A 12,253-nucleotide genomic window follows, 5' to 3' on the forward strand; every position below is an offset into this window, starting at 1 on the left:
TTCAGGTGCCGTAGTGCAGCGCAGACCACACTGGAGGGAGCACCCACATCTCCCCTTCTGAAGGAGGAGGGCAGAGCAGAATGCAGGTAACTGCACGGGCATCGGCCATCTCTGAGCCACGTTTTCAGCCCGTGGCTCTCCAGCGCAAAGGTTATCGCATCCATCGCCTAGGCCATCCCTCTGTGGAGGGGCCACTGTCCTTTGAGTCCTGCTGTGTTGGTATACATATGCACGTGGAGTCCTGCTCGTGAGCACAAAGATGCCTATCTTTATCATCACAGGCTTCTTGTGCCTGGATGAGAAGTTATAATCCCCTTCCGATAACATCAGCAGCTCCACAGATACTCTCAGCTTTCTCTGAGCAGGATCCCAGCGAGCGTTGTAGGTGCTCTCAGAGACACCCTGGAGCGTCGCCATGCCAGAGTAGTTTGCAGTTTCACTTCAGAGCATCGACACCATTTCTACACAAGACTATTCGGAGACTTTAGAGGCAACATAATGCTTGTGAAATGGGACCATTTAGCAGAAATGGCACTTGGCAATCAGGCTTTGGGCTGTTATCTGCTGAGATTTCCCCCCCCCGTGCTATTTCTGTATTTTTATTTTCATTTTGCTAAATCTATCATTTCCTTTATTTCTGCTTCCTCTTTGTGTCTATTTTTATTTCTATTTGCAGGGGCTCCTGTTCTTTTAAATACAAAACTCTTTTGGCAACATGTTTTTAGCTCAAGGCAGATGACCTGTTTGTGTTAAATGTTACACCCTGGTCACAGGATGCAGCTTGTAAACAATCTGCAGAGATAACTGAACATTTTGTGGTGCTACTAAAATGCCTTTTTTCTTGTGCTGCTTTCTTTGGGCACACAGTACGTGCTACGTCTCTTACCAGGCACATTTTGTCCCTCGGCTCAGCTGTTTCTTCCTAGGACAGTTTCTCCTGGTCTGCAAATTATTTCACAAAAGCAGAAAGCTATCTCTAAAGGTTGGACACTGGCTTGAACTTTCCTTGTTTTGAGCCCTGGGCATTCTTACCTGCCCACAAAATTGCTGTTTGTATTTCACAGTCTTATTTGTGTAAATAGCCCCATTTGTCTCCATATGGAAATTTGCTCCCTGGTTGAATCAGTAGATCCAGGCTACCATTTCTTCTGGTTGTCTTCCTGCCAGAAGCTGCAAGATGATTTGAAAGCACTCTGCAGCTCAGTGAATTCTTGCTTCTCCTAAACCTGGCTTTCCCCAAAAGACTGCTTCTCTTTTCCAAGAAAATGATAGTGCTTATTGTCATGACTTGAACCATGGTTTCAAATTTGTTTTCAATTCTTCAACAGCTTCTCCCTCTTCCTTTGATTTTTCATGTGAAACTAATACCTTGAAAAAAACCCCATCCTCATCAGAATGCACTACCTTTACAGTTCCCGACAGGGTACTTCATACAGGTTTTGTTCTGTTATTATTGCCTGTCAGACAAACACAGGCTCCTTTTGTGCTTCATACCACATGTGCTAATTAAAAAAAAAAAAAAAAGGCATTTTCTGGTATGCTACTCAGACACAAATGGAGAAAGTATGCTGTTGGAGGAATGGTGCTATGCTGAGAGGTAATTACTGGCTGTGATCAGTAGCAAGCAACACCCTCTTGTTTAGGTGAGCAATTATAAAGGTGAGAGGTAAAGAAAAGAGCTCATTTTGCAATGCATGCATGATTGAAAAGACCACAGGACAAGCTTGCTTACTGCCAACAAGATGCTTGTGTGTGTTACAGTGCCTGCAAAATGGACAGGTTAACATCACGGCATTGATCTCATCAGTGAATGATCTCATCATTCTTAAAAGAATACAAATAATCTGATTGTCCCACCATGTTTTGGCAGCTAAGTACATCCCAGAGCACTATTTCTGCACGTTCTGCTGTGAGACCACAGCCAAAGCAGAACAGCAGATGCTGGAACTCAAATGGCCCCAATTACACACAGGTGACATTTAATGATACAGAAAAGCAAGTCACTGCATCATTCCTTCAGCAAATTCTGGCAGCTCTCATCAGAAGAGCCAGGCTAACCGCCTGATACCTAGTGCTGGTAGTCAGAGATGCAGCTGTGAAGGTTTTGGCACCCTCAGTCTTTACAAGTGTGGCAGGCTGACCCTGCACCATTCAGGAGTAAAGGTGGATGATACAACTCAAGACAGAACAGCCACCTCAGGTGCTGACCACTGGTGTGTCAGGAGCTGGGCTTTTAGCTGGTCTAAGTCATTGGAACCCAGACTTTAAAGTTAAGCTAACCAATATCACAAGAGCATGTGAAGTTTTGTGGGGAGTTGTACAACATACCTGTTGACAACTGCAGAGTGACAGGGGTCCACGAGGCCCTGCCAGTCCTATGAAATGGTCTAACATATAGTTTTCTAAGCACCGTGCCTGCCTTTAGAAAGTAACTGCTCATACATACCGCTCCAACTGTACAGGTAAGTTAATTCCATGCTCTATAAACTTTTATGCCTTAAAGCAAAAAGATGCTGAGGCTGTTACAATATTTTAACTGCAGAAATACAGGCCTGGCTGAAAAGGGGGATTTTGTTGCAGGGCTCAGAGTTAGAGGACAGTCCTTTGGCTGTTTCCAAGCTACACTGAGAAGGCACAGCGTTACAATTCGGTTCCTGAGGGGTGAGGTAAGTTCATGAGGAAAGCTGCCATAGCAGGTGGGAAATAGGCGGCCGGGCTGAGGTGGCAGCAGTACACTAAATACTCTGCTGAGAGGCATCGGGCTGCCGAGGGCCTAGACCCCAAGCCAAAAATTCGGTTTTAAATAAGGCTGTGAGTACGCCCCGCGGAAGAGGCGTTTTTGAGCAGGATCCACCCACCCACCCCCCCCACCTTTCCCGCCGTCCCCCGCGCGGCGCCGCCGCGGTGCAGGACGGGAGCGACAAGATGGCCGCGCCCGTGTGAGCAGCCGCTGCCGGCGTCCGCGCTTGCCTCAGCCGCGCTGCCGCTTCCCGCGTGGCCCCCGGGCAGCGCGGGAGCCGGAGCCCGGTCGCGGCGGGTGTGCGTCCGTCCCAGAAATAATGAGGATATCGGGCCCCCATGTCGGACCACTCTGACGAGAGGGCGACGATGATTGCGGCCGGCGACCTGCAGGAGTTCGCCCCCCGGGGCCGCGAGCACTGCCGGCGCCACCCCAGCGCCCTCAGCCTCCAGCTGCGGCGGCTGCAGCCCGCCTCCGAGCTTTGCTCCTCCGACGGGGCGGCCGGGCTGGTGGGGTCCCTCCGCGAGGTGACGATCCACGAGCGGCAGCGGGTACGAGGCAGCGAGGGCGCTGGGGGGGCTCTGGCCTGGCTTTCTGGTTTCCGAAATAAATGGGCCAAACCATGACCGCTGAGCGATGACTAGCTGTTGTGATTGCACCGGCGGGGCTTGTCACTTTTCCTTAAAAAATGTTGCTTTTCAGGAAAGTTGGCAGTTGAGGAAAGGCATTAGTGATGTTGGGGAAGAGGTGGACTACGATGAAGAGCTGTATGTGGCCAGCAATATGGTGATCTGGAGCAAAGGAAGTAAAAACCAAGCGTCTACCATTTATAAGGCTTTCACTGTTGACAGCCCTGTTCTGCAGGTATGAAAGCATGGAAAGGTGACCACTGAATGAATGCATGTTGGCTAAAAACTACTCGCTGAGCGTTTTCAGATGTTGCTCTGAGGTGGGGTTATTTTGGGAAGTATGGAAAGATAAGATTGTGTAGTAGCATCAGGTCGTTCTTCAGAAGTAATTGTATTATATCTGGTTTTAGGCTTTATGGTGTGACTTCACGTTACCCCAGGAAAAATCTGAAAAAGCTGATGGTAAGTTTCCTGCTTACTGTAATGCCAAACAAATGATTTGAGTTCAGCTCTCTTGGCAAGCCTCTCAAGACTTGCTATGTTAAGACAGCCATCCTCCCTCAAGTTTACCTTTTGTGCATAGAGGATGTCTAAGGAAAGAGAGAAACTTCACTGTGTATTTTTTTGCTTTTTTTCCCCCCGGTTTCAGGCAGTGAGGAAATAGTAGAGAAATGTATCTGCATATTGCAGAATTCCTGTATAAATGTGCATAGCATAGAGGGAAAGGATTACATTGCTGCTTTACCTTTTCAGGTAAGTGCTGTCCTTTTTCTGTCCACAGATGGACTTGTTTCCTGTTTGCATGCTGTGTTGAGGTGGGGAGGTGTGTGTAAAGCACTACTGGTGGTGGCTGCCTGAGTTCTTTGCTCTGGGGGTGAAAGGGACAAAGCCAATGACAGCAGCTGTGTGTTCAGGGCACTGAATACTTCTGGAAGCAGTGGCAGCCACGTGTCTGATGTGTGAATGTACTGGTATGACTGCTGCTCAGTCTGAGAACCTGCTCCGATTTACATTACCCTTCTCTCAAGAAAAGGCCCGAACATTTTATTTTGCTATAACAAGATACTCAAATCTGAAACATAATTAATGTAGTAAGTACTTGATTGATTTTCTTTTTTGTCATAAATCTATTTGTAATTTTTCTATAGGTCGCAAACGTCTGGCCAACAAAATATGGTTTGTTATTTGAGCGCAGCAATTCTTCACATGAAGTACCTCCAAGTCCACCTAGGTATGTAATGAATGGTTTTGACTGTTTTGTTACAGACTGTTTGCTTGCACAAGAGTGCAAGAGTTGAAGAGCAGTAATGAAAGGATCTGTGTGTTCGTGGCAGGAACAGGTGAAACATCAGGAAATAGCAGGAAGGGGCTGAATACTGACAATTCATGATATTCCTCTGATATTGTCTTGTCTTAAGAACTAGTTGGGTGCAGTGATCCTGGGAATAGGGTATGGGAGACACGATAATGGTGTTACTGGCCTGATTTCACTAAGGTTTGTCCTGGGGGTTGGTTCTAGGCTGTGATAGTAGAGATTCACTGAAGGATTGTCATTGAGACACTTTCTCTCAGCTGCAGGATGCTTTAAATGTATGGAGCATCCTGTTCCACATTTGGTGAGGATTGTAGACCCTGTGCTCTGTGGCTGGGCATACAGCTGAGAAGCAGAGCAAGGAGTTGGATGGTGTGCTGAGGAGCAGCATTAATACAGCCACTTGCTTTCTCTTGAGCTTTAGGTGTCCATTCCAGGCACTTGTAATTCTCTAGTCCTCAGAACAGTTGAGATTAGAAATAGAGGTCATGAAAATGTTCAAGAGGGTACATTACAAAATTCATCATTGACCCTACTCATTTCATGAAAATTCTTCCTTTTGCTACTGCCACCACAGATGGGTGGCTTGATTGCTGCTCTGGGATGGATACCAGTGACCTGACAGCTGCTTGCTTGTCTGAGACGCGGGAGCTGTGGAACCTAAACTCTTAAACTGAGTCTGGGTTAAGGGGTTTCTCTTTCTACTTCTCCAAACTCGGCTGGTGTCTGCTCTGTTCGGGTGAGCCAGCCAAAGTCTGCCATGTGGCCACCAGGTGGGGTCATTCTCAAGTGCTCTGAGATGTAGAACAAGACCTTATCATCCTGTTTGATACACCAGCCTTTGTCTGACTACTCAGTTAATTCAACAAGCTTCTGTGAAAGGAATATATATCTCTACTGTTAGTTTTCAGGCTCTGATTTGTTAAGGTCTGAGGAGCTGTTTTAGGATTGCAGCACATTGTACTAGCTGTGAGAAGAGAACAATTATGCTTGTTAGCATTTGATTTTTGAATATGCTTTGTTTGGTTTTTTTCTAGAGAACCTTTGCCTACTATGTTCAGTATGCTACACCCATTAGATGAGATAACACCTCTTGTCTGTAAGTCTGGAGGTAAGTTTACATCTTTAGATGTATCACTTGGAGTCCCTCAGTACAGCATCGAATGCTTAATATGTCACTTGAGCGTTTTCTGTATTAAAAAATTTGCAAATAATCACTCTTTCAAGAATTTGGAAGTGGGGTGTTTTAGCTGCTTAGTGAACAGGGAAACTGTTCGGGAAAGAGACCCAGGTTGTGGAAGAAAGAGGGTATGAAAAATGCTAACCCTGTAACTGATAACACTGCTGTAGAAATGATCCTTTTGCCTTAACCAAAGTTAACTGCTTATTTAGCAGGCATGTTTGGCTCTGCTAGAGTGCAGTACGTTGCTGATTACACCTTGAGGATCGTGTTTCTCAATGCTGAACCTTCCATTGTGATGACCTATGATACTGTGCAGAGTTTACATACTGTTTGGGCTCTTCGGAGAGTAAAGCCAGAGGTACAAATTTATTGTTGACTAAATATCATTCTGAAAAAAATTTGTTGTGTGTTGACCTGCCATTATGGCGGTGTGTGTTAGATGCCTGGTATTTGTGATTTATTTTATTTATAAGAGTAAGATAGGTGTGTTGGGTTTTTTTTTAAATAGTTTCTTTCATGTATTTGCCTGTACACAGTCAGGGAGATCACATGATGGCGATGGTCATGAGGTGTACTGTGCTTATCATGGTATTCCTTGCATTGTACCAGATGGTTTGGACTCTGCTTTAAACTGTTGTCTTCCGTAAGAAGTGACAAACAACTTACTGCCCATAGTAAAAACCATAGGAGTAGTTTCTGTGACTGGGAGTGAGAGAGCATGGTTGGTAGGAATAACTTCTCAGGCTGAGCACCTACCTAGCTCACACCTAACTGATTTAACACCTAACTGATGAAAGCCTCTTCCTGGCTGTTGTTGCCAATGTGCTGTTTGTGCATAGACAGCTCTGTTTTCTCTCCCAGGAGCAGAACACAGTGCTGAAGTTCTCAGAGCAGATGGGCACACCACAGCACGTGGCCACTAGCAGCTCTTTGACCGCTCATCTCAGAAGCCTCTCAAAAGGAGACTCGCCTGTGGGTTCCCCTTTCCAGAACTACTCATCTATCCACAGCCAGAGCAGATCAGTGTCATCGCCCAGCATGCAGTCGCGCTCACCATCTATCTCCAACATGGCTGCTTTGAGGTGAGTGCTGAACAATACCAAAGAATACAAGCTATAGAATAAGATGGATATCTGGAAATGCTGTCTGTCTTTCTTTAACGTTAGAGGCTGTCCGTGTAAGGTGCAGGTGCCTCTTCTGTTACAGTGTCTGAAGTGACATTTGGTGTGCTATTATCCCTATAGCACAGGATGATAACTGGTGTGCAAGAGCCAAAGAAGTTGTTCTGCCAGTCTGTAGTGGAGTTGGGAACTGTCTGCAGGTCTTTTGAGTCCCAGGAGTGTTTTCAGTTAGCTTTTCTAAAGAAAGCCATGTTTAGAGGGAGTGGCTTAGAAGAGATTTTTGATGGAATGGACAGTGCAACTTAAAATTTTGGTTTTTTTGCTTTTGAAATGTCACCTATTGAATTCTGACAGAGAAGACTGGAAATTGGAGAATTGTTTTCCTATTCTGGGGTGTATTACTAAAGGAAACTAATACTGAACTAGCTACTGGTTTAGGGTGGCTTTGGTTTGTTTTTAAAGTCTCTACCAGTGTAAGAGTAACCTGGGATTCTGTACCTGATCTTGAAAATCCACTTTTCAGTAGTGTCTTGTATCTTTGCTTGCAGCCGCTCTCATTCTCCTGCCCTGGGAGTGCATTCTTTCTCAGGAGTGCAGAGGTTCAACTTTTCCAGTAACACTCAGTCACCAAAGAGGCAAAGTATTACCCATTCACCAAACAGCACTTCCAGTGATTCCTTCCTTATGCCAGAAACTGAACCAATTGTTCCAGAGCTGTGTATAGATCATCTGTGGACAGAAACCATCACAAACATGAGGTTAGGTGCTTGTTAGATGCTTGGGATGTGAGAGGTTCTGAATTTCCGTTGGGGGTGGGGGGAAATAAAGTTTATTTTAGTGTGTGCTTTCTGCAAATGGTGCTGCCTTAAAATAGATGTGTGGACCTGCACTTACTAATTTTTTTTGAAAAATGATGCTCACCAAGTGTGCAGTTCTCTTGAAAAGGAAATTGGTCGCTTGGAGCAGTTTTACCTGCTGTGTTATCTATAGCCTTCTGAGCTGGGGAATGGTTTAATGAGATCTGTAAAGCAAAGTAGGTTCTAATCTGATCATTGCTTTGGGGTTTTTTTGATCTTCTAGGGGGAGTGTCTTTCTGTGTTACCATCAAAAGGGGCAAAAAGCAGCATAAAACCCAAGATTGAACAGGAGAACAAAGCCAAATAGCATGTGCTCTGCATGCGGAAAAGTGGGGAATGTGGAGATTGGAGTGCTAGAAAATCAGTTTCAAGAGTAATGACTGACAGTGAGACTGGTGCATTCTGGCAACTTGGTGCCCTGCTAATCGAAGTCCAGTGTGACCCTACAGTGTGTAGATACTGTGTTTTTCCTTCATTAAAATTTTTATAGTAGACCAAACAGTGCTCTGATCATCGTGTCTCTTTTACAGAGAGAAGAATTCCCAAGCATCAAAAGTGTTTATTACCACTGACCTTTGTGGGCAGAAGTTCTTGTGCTTTTTAGTGGAATCCCAGCTTCAGCTGCGGTGAGCATACCTGTCTTGGGGACAAGGGAACAAAGGGGAGTACTCTAGAAATTACCAGCTAGATACTGGTTTTAACATACTTACTCCTCCAGCTAGTGAAATCTGTTATGACAACATGTGCTTAATCACTGGCTCTCATATGACATGTTTTAACTGTGGTGGCATAGATGGTTTGGGCTATTTAAATAAAACTGAAGTTGTGAGAGAACATTCACTGTAATTTGAATGGTATTCTTATCCTTATCTTTACCCTTTAGAAGTTTATTGGGGATTTTAATTAGACTAGCAGAGTAAAAATAAGTTGACTAGCAGGGCAAAACAAGCAAAGGAAGGAACCAGGTATACCACAACAAAAGCAGCTGCACCATGCCACATGGTTTTATCTTCTTTCTGTAACAACACATAGGACAGTCCTTTTATGTTTCCTGTTGTTTCTCAAATCTCTAGGTGTGTAAAATTTCAAGAGAGCAATGATAAGTCACAGCTGATCTTTGGTGCTGTTACGAATATTCAAGCAAAGGATGCAGCTCCAGTGGAAGTATGTACCTCCATCTGTATGGATTGTTAATTGTGCAGTATCCTGCTTTGTCACTTGTGTTGTCCAACTGTTGTCTCTTTACTTAAATTTAAGAAGCTGAATATTCTGCTTGATTCTTGCAGGGCATTGATACACTGCTGGTTCTGGAAGGCAGTGGAAATCTAGTGCTTTACTCTGGAGTGGTTCGGGTAAGTAACAGTTTTCCTATCCTAAATGTCTGAATCTTTGGTTGCAAGCTGGGCTGTACAGAGGGAACCTGTGTGCATCATACCTTACAAGGTATCGTTTTCAGCTACTGTAGACTGCTACTTGCTTGGGAAGGTGGCTGTGCTCACACACCAAGTGTAGTTTGTATGCAGTGCTGGAAAGGTAGTTCTGAAGAATCAGTGGCACCTTGTGGTACAATTAAATAATCTCTTGAGTTTATTTTCAGTGATAGTAAAATACTAAAGTACTAAAACACTTTAAAGGAAAGAAAACTTTGAGAATATGGAAAATAAGAATTGTTCCTGAACAAAAAACTTGCAAACTTCTCTGTAGGCTGCCAGATAATTTTAGATGTCAGATTATTTTGCTGTACAAAGGGCTGTTATTAGGATGGACATGATTCATCCAAAATAATTAAAACTTTTTCTTAAATTCTGTAGAGGTGTACTGTGCTCTCTCTCTCTGTATGGAGAAACGTTGGACACTGCAATTTGTATGTGTCTCTGTGGTACACACGTTTGTGGGTGTGTGTGTATATATACACACACGTATGTATGTATATGAAAAAAGTACATTCTCTGCAAGTAGAGCTTTCTCAGTTGAAGCCCTGCTAGAACTTTTAGTGGGAGTGGACTTGTAGCAATAAGGTACAATACTGACCATATATGGTAGTTTTTTTCAGTGTGTCATCTGAAGAAAATAATTACCTGAAGTAATCTTTAATCTTCTCTTCAGAGACTTTAGTTTAAGTACCTACCCACTTTTCTTAAAACTTTTAAGATGTTAAAATCTGATAATGTCTGTATATGTAAGCCAGCACGTGGAAGCACAGGCATGAAAACCAACTGTTTGTTTTCTTATATATTGTTCACAAAAAGGTGGGGAAGGTTTTTATTCCTGGGCTGCCTGCTCCGTCCCTGACAATGTCCAACCAAATGCCTCGGCCAAGCACTCCCTTGGATAGTGTCAGCACTCCGTCCAAGCCTTTGAATAAGCATCTGGGGCCCCTAGAAGAGGTAAGAAGAAAGGTAGTCCTGCCTAGGAAAGGGTTTAGTTGTAACAGCTTCAAATGACTGGTTGACTTTTCTGACTTTCAAGGCATCTGTTGGGGCTAAATCTTTTATTTTTCTTCTGTAAATCCCCTGAATAAACAGTGCTTAAAGAAGACCTATATAGTGCTGCCCTATTTATGATTTCTGTAAAACTTCTGAGGCAGAGACTGGAAAGATTTATAGTAGTTTTCAAAATACTTATTAATACATTAAAAATGGCAATTTTAGCTGTCCTTTGCTCAGATCCTCTCATTTCAACAATTCTAAGCAATCATTTCTACCACTTTTCAGGGTGTGCTTTTGTCACCAGTTCCAGAGCTAAGGGATTCTGCCAAACTTCATGACTCAACTTACGTTGAAGACTGTGCTTTTCAGCAGCTTGGGACTTTCATTCATGCTCTGAGAGATCCTGTCCACAACAGAATAACTTTGGTAGGTATTATCCTGTAATTTGAGTCAACACTTTGTTAGCAAAGCAAAGAGAGGGTAACATTTCATTCTACTGCATAGTGAGACATTGCTAGCAGCTCCTGATCAACAGCAAAGTATCACACCTGCATTGGTGGCTCCACGTTTTTCTCTCTGTAGAATACTCTAGAAGTCACAGAATTTAATTGATTCCCTCAAGTGATTCCACTCAAGATCTGTTTGAAGTGTTTCATGGAGCTAGCATCTGAGGTTGCAGATCTTTAGTGTAGCAAATAGCCAGGAATCAGGAGTGTCCTTAATACATAAATGAGTTCTGAGTTGGTAGAAAAGGACCCTGGCTTTACTTTGTGTTTCATAATTTGACTCGCCTTTTTTATTTTTTCAGGAACTCAGCAATAATACGATGGTTCGGGTTACTATTCCTGAAATTGCCACTTCAGAACTAGGTACAATTCAAAATCCATCATGTAAAATATATTTCATAATTTTTGAGGGTTCATTTTTGAAGTAGTTTATGCGTAGCTTAGGCTGTAATATGTACCACATATTTCAAGCTCTGTGAACTTACCTTCTAGAGCTGCTACCATTTATTTAGATCTGCTCTGTTGCTTTCAGTCCTTCACCTGCTGCACTCTTAAAACTTCCTTTGTTCTTTAGGTTGCTTTGCTCTCTACTGTTTGTATATTATTGTTTGAGGAATGGCTGAGATGCCAGTTCAGACTGACAAAGTTGGTTTCAGTAATGAGCAAAAAGGAACTTTTTCCTCTTTGTGTGGTGAATTAAAGGGGCTGTGCTCAACCTGAACTAAAGGAACAGCTGTTAGAGGTTATGTGGCGTGGCTTTTATTGAAAGAGTCTGTGGAGAGTTAAAAAGAGGTCCAGTAAGAGGACCTGCAGAGATCTGGAAGAAGTACCAGGAGGTAAAATATAAAAGACACCTGATTTTTAAATATATTTTTCCTTCCTGACAGTGAAAAGATGTCTGCAAGGGGTCAAAGCTATCCTGCCCAAGGAGATAGCTGTACAGATGCTTGTCAAGTGGTACAATGCTTATAATGCTCCAGGAGGACCAAGCTATCACTCAGAATGGAATTTATTTGTAACGTGTCTCATGAATATGATGGGTTACAACACGGAGAGACTGTCCTGGACACGTAACGTAAGCAAGCTCATGTTTGTTTTCCTAGCTTATGTTAATGCTACTGATAAATTTTCAAGGTTCAAAATGGTTAGAGACATATCGAATTGTGTCAGAAATGGATTGTATTTTGTCTTAAATAACGAGATGCCATTGAATCAATTCAATATTGCTACATTTTCAGTATACGTTTTAGTCTGTGTTTATCATGAAATATATTCTTAAGGTACTTACCATAACTGTCTCGGTCAAATAAAAATAAATTACAAAGATTTTATTCTATTTCATGACTAACACTGATGCATTAAAGATTTGAATCCCCTAATGTGTATTAAGCCTATTTTTGCTAGAAACAAATCACAACTCAGATTATTGCTTCCTAAAGAGGATTTTCAGTGTAGTTTTTTAATTACAATGTTTAA

At 43.1% G+C, this 12,253-nt stretch overlaps 1 protein-coding gene across 3 annotated transcripts in view; it reads left to right on the top strand.

The window, feature by feature from the left end:
- Positions 1-2,924: 2,924 nt before the first annotated feature.
- ANAPC1 (anaphase promoting complex subunit 1) overlaps positions 2,925-12,253 on the top strand; it is a 33,916-nt gene continuing 24,587 nt past the window's right edge. For 2 of the 3 annotated variants that reach the window (XM_074817568.1, XM_074817571.1), the window contains exons 1-16: positions 2,925-3,291; positions 3,443-3,604; positions 3,780-3,831; positions 4,019-4,122; positions 4,518-4,600; positions 5,719-5,792; positions 6,074-6,222; positions 6,726-6,946; positions 7,534-7,743; positions 8,373-8,468; positions 8,916-9,006; positions 9,129-9,194; positions 10,092-10,229; positions 10,557-10,697; positions 11,080-11,140; positions 11,665-11,852. In XM_074817568.1, coding sequence (XP_074673669.1) covers positions 3,079-3,291; positions 3,443-3,604; positions 3,780-3,831; positions 4,019-4,122; positions 4,518-4,600; positions 5,719-5,792; positions 6,074-6,222; positions 6,726-6,946; positions 7,534-7,743; positions 8,373-8,468; positions 8,916-9,006; positions 9,129-9,194; positions 10,092-10,229; positions 10,557-10,697; positions 11,080-11,140; positions 11,665-11,852 — 2,049 coding nt within the window. In that variant the 5' untranslated portion in view covers positions 2,925-3,078. The remainder of the gene's footprint in view (positions 3,292-3,442; positions 3,605-3,779; positions 3,832-4,018; positions 4,123-4,517; positions 4,601-5,718; positions 5,793-6,073; positions 6,223-6,725; positions 6,947-7,533; positions 7,744-8,372; positions 8,469-8,915; positions 9,007-9,128; positions 9,195-10,091; positions 10,230-10,556; positions 10,698-11,079; positions 11,141-11,664; positions 11,853-12,253) is intronic. The other variant, XM_074817569.1, reaches the window with a different exon arrangement.

The sequence above is a fragment of the Strix aluco genome, chromosome 3 (genome assembly GCF_031877795.1).
Source record: "Strix aluco isolate bStrAlu1 chromosome 3, bStrAlu1.hap1, whole genome shotgun sequence".
In the NCBI taxonomy this organism is placed as follows: domain Eukaryota; kingdom Metazoa; phylum Chordata; class Aves; order Strigiformes; family Strigidae; genus Strix; species Strix aluco.